The 13,576-nt window shown below is 45.7% G+C and overlaps 1 protein-coding gene across 1 annotated transcript in view; it reads right to left on the bottom strand.

Annotated features, from left to right (window-relative positions):
* cep112 (centrosomal protein 112) overlaps nt 1-13,576 on the bottom strand; it is a 395,959-nt gene that overhangs the window by 29,447 nt on the left and 352,936 nt on the right. Inside the window, exon 24 of the mRNA XM_084329136.1 lies at nt 4,517-4,606. Coding sequence (XP_084185262.1) covers nt 4,517-4,606 — 90 coding nt within the window. The remainder of the gene's footprint in view (nt 1-4,516; nt 4,607-13,576) is intronic.

The following is a 13,576-nucleotide window of genomic DNA, read 5'->3' as shown; positions in this document are numbered from 1 at the left end:
GGATAAATGGACTGCATTTATATAGCACTTTTATCCAAAGTGTTTTACAACTTATGCCTCAAATTCACTCATACATTCACTAGGGATGGGCATTTTAAATAAAAATCCAGATCGATTGATCGCATGCTATACTCGAGTGATCGTGTATTACTCGTAAAGGGGAAAAAAATACTTTACATTTCCCCCCCATAAAAAATATTAATAATTTAAGATCGATTTTTCTCATAGCTACGAGTAATCGATTAATCACGCCCATCCCTAACATTCACACACCGACGGTGGAGGCAACCATGCAAGGTGCCAACCTGCTCATCGGGAGCAGTTAGTCAGTAAGTGTCTTGCTCAAGGACACTTTGACACGCTGACGGGAGGAGCTGGAATCGAACCGGGAATCTTCTGATTACCAGACGACCGCTCTACCTCCTGAGCCACTGTTGCTCAAATTTAATTGATTATGTTTGATTCTTACTTTCTTTGTTTGTTTCTGGCTTTCAGGGAGAATAGCATCACTTTACTAGGCCATGGATATAACGTATTGGAAATCTAAATTTGGGTATAAATTTGGATATTTATAAAAACCACTGACCCCAGGAGATTTATAAAAAAAACACTGACCCCCTCCCTGCTGGATATTTATAAAAACCACTGACCCCCTCCTGGAGATTTATAAAAACCACTGACCCCCTCCCTCCTGGATATTTATAAAAACCACTGACCCCCTCCCTCCTGGATATTTATAAAAACCACTGACCCCCTCCCTCCTGGATATTTATAAAAACCACTGACCCCCTCCTGGAGATTTATAAAAAGCACTGACCCCCTCCTGGAGATTTATAAAAAGCACTGACCCCCACCCAGAGATTTATAAAAAGCACTGACCCCCACCCAGAGATTTATAAAAAGCACTGACTCCCTCCCTCCTGGATATTTATAAAAACCACTGACCCCCTCCCTCCTGGAGATTTATAGAAACCACTGACCCCCTCCCTCCTGGAGATTTATAGAAACCACTGACCCCCTCCCTCCTGGAGATTTATAGAAACCACTGACCCCCACCCTCCTGGATATTTATAAAAAACACTGACCCCCTCCCTCCTAGAGATTTATAAAAACCACTGACCACCTCCTGGATATTTATAAAAACCACTGACCCCCTCCTGGAGATTTATAAAAACCACTGACCCCCACCCAGAGATTTATAAAAAGCACTGACTCCCTCCAAGAGATTTATAAAAACCACTGACCCCCTCTCTGCTGGATATTTATAACAACCACTGACCTCCTCCTGGAGATTTATAAAAACCACTGACCCCCTCTCTGCTGGATATTTATAACAACCACTGACCCCCTCCTGGAGATTTATAAAAACCACTGACACCCTCCTGGAGATTTACGACGGCCAGACAAGGCCAGACGAGGTGTGGGATGAGTGTGTGAAGTGTGTGCAAGGGTCAGTGGGTGGATCAGAGGGGGGGGGGGGGGACAGAACAAATGCCTTTGGAGTACATACCAGGGTACAAAGAACAGTCTCTCCTGTGTGTGTGTGTGTGTGTGTGTGTGTGTGTGTGTGTGTGTGTGTGTGTGTGTGTGTGTGTGTGTGTGTGTGTGTGTGTGTGTGGGTGTGTGTGTGTGTGTGTGTGTGTGTGTGTGTGTGTGTGTGTGTGTGTAGCGTAGTCATTATGCCTTTCTTCTCTCTGTGCGTCAAGGTCAAAGCAGGCCCTGATTACAGGGCACTCTGAAAGGAGCTGGCAGGGTATATATATGTGTGTGTGTGTGTGTGTGTGTGTGTGTGTGTGTGTGTGTGTGTGTGTGTGTGTGTGTGTGTGTGTGTGTGTGTGTGTGTGGAGAGGGTTCCCTCTGAACCCTGGTGGTGGTGGTGGCATTCCAGGCCCCCGGCGTTCACTCTTGAAGCCGGATCTCAAGGAATTTGGGAAATGTGCGAGGGGGCATATCTCTGACTCTGAACTAGGGAATGAGAGATGAGAGAGAGGGAGGGGAGGGGAGGGGAGGGGAGGAGGGGGTCCCGTTTCGGTTTCTGGTAGCCCCCTGGAGGGTGGAGCAAGGATGGCGAGTGAGCGGACGATGGGACCTTTGGACTGATGGCGGGGAGCGTGTGAAAGGTTGAGGGTCCCGAGGAAGGAAAACAGAAGACAAACAGGCGTCGGTAGACGGAGTCTTTAGGATGACAAGAGAAAGAGCAGCGGGGAAAGTGGGAAGCTGAGAAGTTAGAGATACCCAGACAGATAGATACCCAACAGACAGACAGACAGATGCAGACAGATACAGTACAGTATATACACAGACAGACAGACAGACAGATAGATAGACACAGATAGATAGATACCCAACAGACAGACAGACAGATGCAGACAGATACAGTACAGTATATAGACAGACAGACAGACAGACAGACAGACAGACAGACAGACAGACAGACAGACAGACAGACAGACAGACAGACAGACAGACAGACAGACAGACAGACAGACAGACAGACAGACAGACAGACAGACAGACAGACAGACAGACAGACAGACAGACAGACAGACAGACAGACAGACAGACAGACAGACAGACAGACAGACAGACAGACAGACAGACAGACAGACAGACAGACAGACAGACAGACAGACAGACAGACAGACAGACAGACAGACAGACAGACAGACAGACAGACAGACAGACAGACAGACAGACAGACAGACAGACAGACAGACAGACAGACAGACAGACAGACAGACAGACAGACAGACAGACAGACAGACAGACAGACAGACAGACAGACAGACAGACAGACAGACAGACAGACAGACAGACAGACAGACAGACAGACAGACAGACAGACAGACAGACAGACAGACAGACAGACAGACAGACAGACAGACAGACAGACAGACAGACAGACAGACAGACAGACAGACAGACAGACAGACAGACAGACAGACAGACAGACAGACAGACAGACAGACAGACAGACAGACAGACAGACAGACAGACAGACAGACAGACAGACAGACAGACAGACAGACAGACAGACAGACAGACAGACAGACAGACAGACAGACAGACAGACAGACAGACAGACAGACAGACAGACAGACAGACAGACAGACAGACAGACAGACAGACAGACAGACAGACAGACAGACAGACAGACAGACAGACAGACAGACAGACAGACAGACAGACAGACAGACAGACAGACAGACAGACAGACAGACAGACAGACAGACAGACAGACAGACAGACAGACAGACAGACAGACAGACAGACAGACAGACAGACAGACAGACAGACAGACAGACAGACAGACAGACAGACAGACAGACAGACAGACAGACAGACAGACAGACAGACAGACAGACAGACAGACAGACAGACAGACAGACAGACAGACAGACAGACAGACAGACAGACAGACAGACAGACAGACAGACAGACAGACAGACAGACAGACAGACAGACAGACAGACAGACAGACAGACAGACAGACAGACAGACAGACAGACAGACAGACAGACAGACAGACAGACAGACAGACAGACAGACAGACAGACAGACAGACAGACAGACAGACAGACAGACAGACAGACAGACAGACAGACAGACAGACAGACAGACAGACAGACAGACAGACAGACAGACAGACAGACAGACAGACAGACAGACAGACAGACAGACAGACAGACAGACAGACAGACAGACAGACAGACAGACAGACAGACAGACAGACAGACAGACAGACAGACAGACAGACAGACAGACAGACAGACAGACAGACAGACAGACAGACAGACAGACAGACAGACAGACAGACAGACAGACAGACAGACAGACAGACAGACAGACAGACAGACAGACAGACAGACAGACAGACAGACAGACAGACAGACAGACAGACAGACAGACAGACAGACAGACAGACAGACAGACAGACAGACAGACAGACAGACAGACAGACAGACAGACAGACAGACAGACAGACAGACAGACAGACAGACAGACAGACAGACAGACAGACAGACAGACAGACAGACAGACAGACAGACAGACAGACAGACAGACAGACAGACAGACAGACAGACAGACAGACAGACAGACAGACAGACAGACAGACAGACAGACAGACAGACAGACAGACAGACAGACAGACAGACAGACAGACAGATAGATAGATAGATAGATAGATAGATAGATAGATAGATAGATAGATAGATAGATAGATAGATAGATAGATACCCAACAGACAGACAGACAGAAAGATACAGACAGATACAGTACAGTATATACCCAGACAGATAGATAGATACCCAGACAGATGTAGACAGAGAGACAAATAGACAGACAGACCTAGACAGACAGATAGATAGATGGATACACAGATAGAGAGGCAGGCAGACACACAGACGAAAGCACTGTGGAGGCCAGAGGGGGAGCGCGCGCGCGATAGAGAGAGAGAGAGAGAGAGAGAGAGAGAGAGAGAGAGAGAGAGAGAGAGAGAGAGAGATTGTGTTACCTGTTCCTGGGTCTCCAGCTCTTTGTTGATCAGCTTCTTCTCTGAGGAATGCAGCTGCCACTGTAGACTCTCCACCTTCTCCTGCAGAGCCTGGGGCGAGAGACAGAGAGGAATAAGAGAGAGAGCGAGAGAGAGAGAGAGAGAGAGAGAGAGAGAGAGAGAGAGAGAGAGAGAGAGAGAGAGAGAGAGAGAGAGAGAGAGAGAGAGAGGAAGGAGAGAGAGAGGAAGGAGAGAGAGAGGGAGAGAGAGAGAGGGAGAGGAAGAAGAGAGAGAGAGACAGAGAGGAAGAAGAGAGAGAGACAGAGAGGAAGGAGAGAGAGACACACAGAGAGATAGAGGAAGGAGAGAGGGAGAAACAGAGACAGGGAGATAGAGTTAGATCGTGCTTGTTTGATTGGTGGAGAAAGAAAAGCACCTGTGTGTAAATGGCAGGAGTGATATGCATTTATTTGAGCAAGCAAGAGACAGAACAGAAGAGAAAAACAAAACCAGCAGCCACTGACACGCGTGTAAATAACAGCAAGATGCACAGTGCATCTATTCTGAGAGATCAAGACAGGTAGACTTTAACTGAGTAAGTGACAGAGAGAGAGAGAGAGAGAGAGAGAGAGAGAGAGAGAGAGAGAGAGAGAGAGAGAGAGAGAGAGAGAGAGAGAGAGGGGGGGTAAATAGACACACTTGTTTGTATGTCAGAGTACAGAAAGTAGGAAGTAATTGACAGAGATATTCGTTTATCTGAGCTAGAGAGCATGTACGAGTACGAGGAGGAGAGAGAGAGAGAGGGTGCAGAGGAGATGCTAGCATGCTTGTTTGATTGACAGATAAACTGCACAGTGTAGGTGTCAATGACAAAGTGATATGAATTTTATACTTCACTCCCCCGCTCCTTCCTTGTCTCTTTACATCTATTCAGCACTGCGTACCATTATTATTATTCTAGGTGTATTATATGAGCGAGCCCAGAGACAGACGGTGAGTTCAGAAGGAGAGAGAGAGAGAGACAGATGGAAAGAGAGACAGGGCGTAGCGTAGCCAGACAGGAGGGAATAGACGAATGATGGCGCGGGGAGAGAGAGAGAGAGAGAGAGAGAGAGTGAGAGAGAGAGAGAGAGAGAGAGAGAGAGAGATGCGATTAGCTGTGTGTTAAAAGGCTAATAATAAAAGGCATGACAGTAATTACGACAAGGCTGGCCTCATTAAGCCTTTTGCTTACTTTTGCAGACAATATGCAAGATATATAATACCTACCACATCATTAAGTGGATATGAAGATTTCTAACATTTTTTTTTTTTTTAAACTTACATTTTTTATTAACATTTATTTAGACAGACAGCACTTACAAAAAATAAATAATAAAAAATTAAGAGACTAGTATCACAATAAAAACAAAAAGAAAAAACAGTGCACATAAATATTTACATGGGTATCATGGTTAGTTGTCTGGTTCCCCTACTGTTGTTTTCTAGGTATTTGATACAAAGGCTGATTGTGTATCTCCCTTAAACAGGCATAAACAGGTAATTCCTACTCAAAGACAATAAATGCTGACTAAGGTTTGTATGTGTGATCTGGGTCCAGAGACCCTCCTTGAGTTTCTTACTTCCCTTCTCCTTCGTCCTTTCTTTTTTTTCCCCTCTTGTTTATTAACTTTCACTTTGCCTTTTGTTTCACCCATACACAAACCACATCATCCCTGAATATTTAATATCACACCGTTAAACAGACATAAATAATGAGGTATAAAAGCATTCAGCACTTGTAATATCCCAAAAACAAAATAGATAATATTAACTAAAGTACAGGTGTGTGACATGGGTTCATAGACCCTCCTTGAACATCTTTCCTCCTTTACCCTTCGCTCTCTTGTGTTGCATTTGGTTCTTCCTCTGTGATGTCGTTCTCGTTCCTTTTATAATCCTCCCACTTTCCCCATCTTTCCCCAAATTTCTCTTCCTGTAACCTCAGCATGTGTGTTATCCTTTCCATATCCTGTATTTCTTCCACTATTCCTACCCATTTTGCTATTGTCGGTGGGTCTTCCTTATACCACAGTCTCGTTATTGCTTTTCTGGCCGCTATCAACATTATCTTTATTAAATATTTGTCCCCCCCTTGTATTCCCTCGTGTGTCAGGTCTCCTAAGTAAAGCACCAGTCCTGTTTGTGGTATCCCGTATCCTAATATTCTGATCATTGCTTCCCCTATCTCCTCCCAATACCCCTTCAGCTTCTGACATCCCCAGAATATGTGCGTGTGATTTGCCCCCTCCTTCCCACACATCCTCCAGCATGCTTTTTGTGTTGGTGCATATTTTCCCTTCAGCTCTGGGGTTATAAAGAATCTGATTATGTTTTTCCATCCAAATTCTTTCCATATTCTCGATCCTGTTGTTGAGTGTTGTACCTCGCATATGTTCCCCCATTCCTTCCCTGTTATTTCTATCTCTAGCTCTCTCTCCCATTTCTCCCTTATGTAATCGGTCGTGTGTCCCTTGCTGGTCATTATAGCCCGGTATATTGCTGATATTACTCTTCCTTGCCCCCCTTCGTATGCCCATACTATCATCTTTATTATTCCATTCTGTTCCTCGTCTTTGGCCCCCCTTATTTCTTTGTTGTAGTAGTCTCTAACCTGTAGATATCTGAAGTGGTCCCTGTTTTCTAGTCCAAATTTCTCCTTTAATTTTTGTAGTGTCTGCATTTCTCCCTTCTCTATCATTTTGCATATTGCTGTTGCCCCCCCCCCCTCTCCCACCTTCTGAATCCGTGGTCTAACCTCCCTGGTTTGAATCTCTTGTCATGTGCTACCCATCTCAGGACCCCTGACTGCTTCTCCAATTTGTGTGTTTTTACTACTCTGTTCCATATGGTCAAGGTGTATTTGGTGATTGGATCTAATAGTCCCTCTTTTTCTTTAAATAGTTCCCTATCCCCCACCAGAGCTTGTACCTTGTATCCCTCCCCTTCTTTTTCAATGTCTTTCCATCTTGCCTCATATCTGTCGTTACACCAGCACGTCACTGCTCTCAGTTGTGCTGCATAGTAATAATCTTGTAGGCTGGGTACTGCCATCCCTCCCTCTTCCTTTGGTAGTTGTAGTGTTTTATATCTGACCCGTGGTCTTCTCCCCGCCCATATGAACCTCGATATCAGTCTGTCCCACTCCCTGAATTGATTCTGTGGTATTTGTATGGGTAATGACTGGAATAGGTACAGTAACCTTGATAGTATGTTCATTTTAATGACCTCTATTCTTGAATTGAAGTCCAAGGGCATTACTGTCCATCTCTCTAGGTCTCTCTTTATGTTCTGATTTATCTGTGTATAATTCGCCTCAAACAGTTTCTCCACCCCTCTCGTGATGTTCACCCCTAAGTATTTAATCTTGTCCATGTCCCATCTTATCCCGTACTGTTCTCTAATTTCCGTCGTTGGAGAATGATTTCTAACATTTTTATCCGGCTACTGTAGTTGATCAAATACCCCCCCCCCCCTGTGCGCCTGCATGGAAGAATTTTATCTATTTCTTTCTGAGATTCAGGCGAAAGAAAGAGAGAATGTGTACATGTGAGAGGGCGGGAGAGAGAGATAATGCATGTGTGTGAGGGAGTCAGGAGAGAGATAATGTGTGTGAGAGAGAGAGAGAGATAATGTGTGTCAGGGAGAGAATGTGTGTGAGAGAGGGAGAGAGAATGTGTGTGAGAGAGAGGGAGAAAGAGAGAGAATGTGTGTGTGTGTGTGAGAGAGATAATGTGTGTGTTTGAGAGAGAGAGATAATGTGTGTGTGTGTGTTTGAGAGAGAGGGGGAGAGAGAGAGAGAGAGGTGCAGGGTTGTTTTTCTCTTTCTGTCTGTAACTGATAGCAGTGGAAAGAGAGGCGCAGTTCCTGCATGCGACACAGAACCAGATGTTTCAGGCACACATGTGGACACTTCGTCTTTGATTAGTCCGCACGAAAAGCAGAGAGCTCTGTCCCTTTCTCGATCACACACTCTTTTCCGTACAGACATGCTGATGGGCGTCCAGGGACGGTGTGTAGAAGACCCTGTTTAGCATCAGTATTGTCAGACGCCCCCCCCCCCACCAGCACAGGGCAGTTGACAGAGCAGGCCAGGTGTTGCCTATTCATTCCCAGGCCTGAGAGAAACAGTTCAGGTGATAGCCATGACCGCCCCTGATCTACAGCCTACTCCACTGACATAAATTACACACACACACACACTTTGTGGACGCACACGCATGGTTTGACTTCACGGTCAGGTTCAATTCCTGGGCAGCAGCAATGTACTGAATACAAAAAAGAATACCCTGAGCCAGGGATTCTCAAACCTTTTTATACCACGACCCCATTTTATTTAGGAATTTTTTTGGTGACCCCACACTTAACGTATCACGTAATTTCAACGTGGAATTAAGGAATATCAAAATAAAAGCACACGTTGTTGAACTTGAGCATTCATATTTATTAGAACATTTAATTACAGCACTATGTTATCAATACACATTTATAAAACAAGGCATATTTAGCCAAAATATGTTGCCAGAACATAAATAAATAAATAAATAAATAAAATAAAATATTTTTTTCTTTACTTGCCAATGCCCCACTGTCACCTACCCACGACACCACTTTGGGTCGCGACTAGGGATGTTCGATATTGGCTTTTTTACCGATACCGATATACCGATATTGTCCAACTCTTAATTTCCGATACCGATATCAACCGCTATCAACCAATACCGATATATGCAGGGTTTCCCCCCCCCCAAAAAACGGAATAATTTCAGGTAATTAACATTACATATCTCTTGTTGTGGAACATTATGCATACTTTTGACAATAAATAAAATCTGAATTTGTTCTTACTTGCTTGCCTGGGTAAATAAAGGTTAAATAAATGAAAGAATTTATAAAAATAATAATAATAATTTTTTTTTCTTTTTAAACGGATACAGATAATTTTCGATATCACATTTTAATGCCAATATCGGCCGATAATATCGGTAGGCCGATAATATCGGACATCCCTAGTCGCGACCTATAGTTTGAGAACCACTGCCCTGAGCGTAAAGGAAGGAAAGAGCATTGGAGGTAGAACACTCTTCATGGTCAAATAATAATGTGTGAGGCTGTCGCTGCTGTTGAATGGGAACCTTGTCGGTGCGGTTTTGGCGATTGTTACTGTTATATTGGTCTTTCATGGGTCAGAGTGTTTCACGGCCTCAGGCCTCATGGAACCTACTTAAGCAAATGTAGTTCTTTCCTTCATTTGCGAAAAGCCTTTTTGTCCACGACAGCAGGCATGTTGTGTTGCCCAGATGCCCAGGAGGCCTGCTACGACATCTGACATCCAGCCTCAAAACTCTAACGCTTATTTCCAGCTGTGAGGCCCGTAGGAATGATTGAGCCGCTTCACTTCAAAGCGTGGCCTCCCGTTTACGACCCAAAGCACAGGATCCTCCTATTCAAATATGGTTTTGCTTCCTCATAGATCTTCCAATTTTAATGAGGATTTTAACTAACTGGCTCCAGCCTAGCACTGACACTGTTCAGCGTTCATACTACCATGACTGACTGTAACCCAACTGGACTGACGCAGGTGATTCCTGCTCCCGGCAGTCCCTGATATTCTACTCTGCCCTGTATCTGTGGATGTATGAGCAGAAACCAACATAATACTGAGATATATACTTTATGGTCTGCTGAGTTTGTGCTCCGCGGTGCTGAAGGAAGTCCCTGACGTGCATTTGGCAGCTGGTTGTAAAGCTTGTTGATCTTATTAATCAGGGTTATTCCTTGCCAGTCACGATCCTTTCCCATCACACCCCACCTCTCCATCCAGCCACACTTGTTTAAAATTAGAACCCCTTGCCTCTCGATTTCGTCATGTTCAGTTTGTTTGATGGCGAGTCAAAAGGGCTCAAAAGCACTTCTGGTTACGTTGAGACTCTTTTAGAACATTTGAGAACATTTATTTATTTATTAAATGTCTTTTTACAGGCGTGAGAGGAAGATGGGAGTGTGAGGAGTGGCCTATGTCCTCCAGCTGTTTAAGTGCATGCAGACATTACAGTGTCAGTGCGTGTGTGACACACCTATGTGGAAGGGATGATGCAGAGAGTGACTCATGCACACCACACACGTGCACACCACACACATGCACACCACACACGTGCACACCTTCTCCCCACACACACCCTACCTCCCACCAGTAAATTAATCCATTGTAACTCTGACCTTACCATACACTGGACCTGTCCCCCATAGAGGACTGGAGACGAGGACCAGAGATCTGGGAGCGTGACCGCCCGCCCAACCAACCAACAACCCAACCCCCCCCCCCCCCCCCACCCCCCACTCGACAAAATAAAAGACAATTTCCCAGCATCATGACACAGCCTTTCTGACCTCTGTGTGCTGGGAACTGGGGCTGACTGGTAGTGGCCCCATCGCTGACGCGTTTGAGCTCTTTCATGTGGCTTCCATTATCTGATGTGTTTGAAACATCACAGATAATTTCACAACTTCATTAATAGAATCACGTTACTGGATGATTCCAGGGGTGACTAGATTAAGCAGTCAATCAAAAAAGGTCCTTGAACGCACTGCTAAGTCATTGTTGCTCGTGCCAGACATTCGGTCATATTCCAGGTTGAGGTAGACAGCAATGGACTTCACACAGAAAAAAAAAGTTGTCTTGATCAGGTCATTGACTATCCCACTACAATGTATATTACTATACTATATGTATTGTAGATACCAAGGTAATCTCAGTATCTGTATATTACTATATTATATGTATTGTAGATACCAAGGTAATCTCTGTAACTGTATAGTACTATACTATATGTGTGGTAGATACCAAGATAATCTCTGTAACTGTATTTTACTATATGTGTAGTAGATACCAAGGTAATCTCTGTAACTGTATATTACTATACTATACGTGTGGTAGAATAGATACCAAGGTAATCTCTGTAACTGTATATTACTATATTATGTGTGGTAGATACCAAGGTAATCTGTGTAGCTGTATGGTAGATATATTACCATACCACATTACCACATGTACGTATCTGGATTGTCTTTATTGTTGGTACCTGAGACTTTAAGATGCTTAAAATGAGATATGACCCCCCCCCCCCCCCCTCAATTTGTATGACCCTCTCGATCCCCCCCACCCCTCCTGAATTTGTATGACACCCTCGATTCAACCCCCCCCCCTCTCTGTCTGTGTGACAGACGGATAGCATTAGGATCAGGGGCTGATCCATGGATTGGAGCGATGAAGCCTGTTGCCATTCCACCCAAAAACCTTTCCCATCCCAGAGACGTCAGCAGAGAGGCCAGAGGGGCCCGACTGCCCGGCCAGAGGGGCCAGAGGCTGATCCCAGATACACCTTGGATACGGTCTGGTTTGAAGAGGGGCCGGTCCATCCCAGGTGCCCCAGCTTTGATCTATTGCTCTTATCTATCTCCGCTGATCTGTCTTTCATTCTGTCTGACTCTCATTCCTTTGTGTGCACACATAAACACATAAGCGCACGCACACACACACACATGTAACCTTTCAAAGATGGACACGGACATGCACACGTGTGTAAGTGCACATATGCATGCTCGCTTGCTCACACACACACACACACACACACACACACACACACACACACACACACACACACACACACCTACACGCACACACACACACACACCTACACACACACACACACAGAGTTGCGTGTGGAAGATCCCAGCAAAGCGTCTCCAGATGCGCAGGGTGATATGGTCTTTATCAGCCCTGCAGAGTGGGATCAATGTGAACAGGCCAGGGAGACGTGGAAAATCTGATTTCCTAAGGGACAGACGGACGTTTGGATGGATGGATGGAGAGAGGGAGGGATGGATGGAGATACGGAGGGAGAGAGAGAGAGGTTGAGGGGAGAGAGCCAAGTGAAGGTGAAGGAAGAAATGTGAAGAGATGAAGGTGAGAGAGAGGAGACAAAAAGAGAGAGAGGGAACAGGGGAGGAGGCAGATGAAGGAGAAGGAGGAGAGAGTCTTATCTCCGCCACGCGTTTCCCACTGGAGCTGAAGGCCTCTCTCTCCTCTCCATCAGCAGTCTGCCTCGCTTTCATAGCAAACTTCAAAATTCAAAGGATTACCCATGCACACACACACACACACACACACACACACACACACACACACACACACACACACACACACACACACACACACACACACACACACACATCAGCACCAACAAACACGGCGCTCGGAGCGATCCGTGCAGGTATGGGCATGTATTAATATTGAGAGCAAAAGTTCTAAAAAGGTGAGAGTGCTGCACTAAATCAAACAAGCGCGCAATCGTGATCTCTGTCTCTCTCACACACACACACACACACACACACACACACACACACACACACACGCACACACGCACACACACACACACACACACACACACACACACACACACACACACACAACACAAACACACACGAGACCTGAGTCATCTTTCCTGGGTGGTCCTCCTGCAGATAAGGCAAAGCGCTTCCCTCGGGGTGAAGTAAAAAAGCAACAGAGGAGGCCGGCGAGGAAAGAAAGACAGAGAGAGGAGAAATAGAGGGAAGGGAGGCAGGGAGGGAGGGAGGAGAGAGGGGGGGGGGGGAAGGAAAAAGAAAAGGCCAGGGTGTTTTGTTAGGGAGCAGGCGGGCATGTCTTTTTCTATTTGCAGTTTCTCCCACAGTCTGGATTAAAAAGATCCTCTAATGACACTGAGGCCAGACCACTTCAGACTGCAGAGAAAACCTCACACCACACCGCCTGCAGCCAGGGAGAGACACACAGACACACACACACACACACACACACACACACACACACACACACACACACACACACACACACACAGAAATGGTAAAAGCGCATACACACACACAAGAAAGCACACGCACACACACAGGTAAAGATCAGCCGGCATACGCCCACGCCCATACAGACAAGCACAGGAAGAAACACACACACATACACGCACGCACTAACAATGTTTGATATAT

This window comes from Notolepis coatsorum (genome assembly GCF_963971535.1).
Source record: "Notolepis coatsorum genome assembly, chromosome: 14".
NCBI lineage: Eukaryota > Metazoa > Chordata > Actinopteri > Aulopiformes > Paralepididae > Notolepis > Notolepis coatsorum.
Note: the sequence above shows the minus strand (reverse complement) of the source record. Positions and strands in the feature narration are given on the sequence as shown.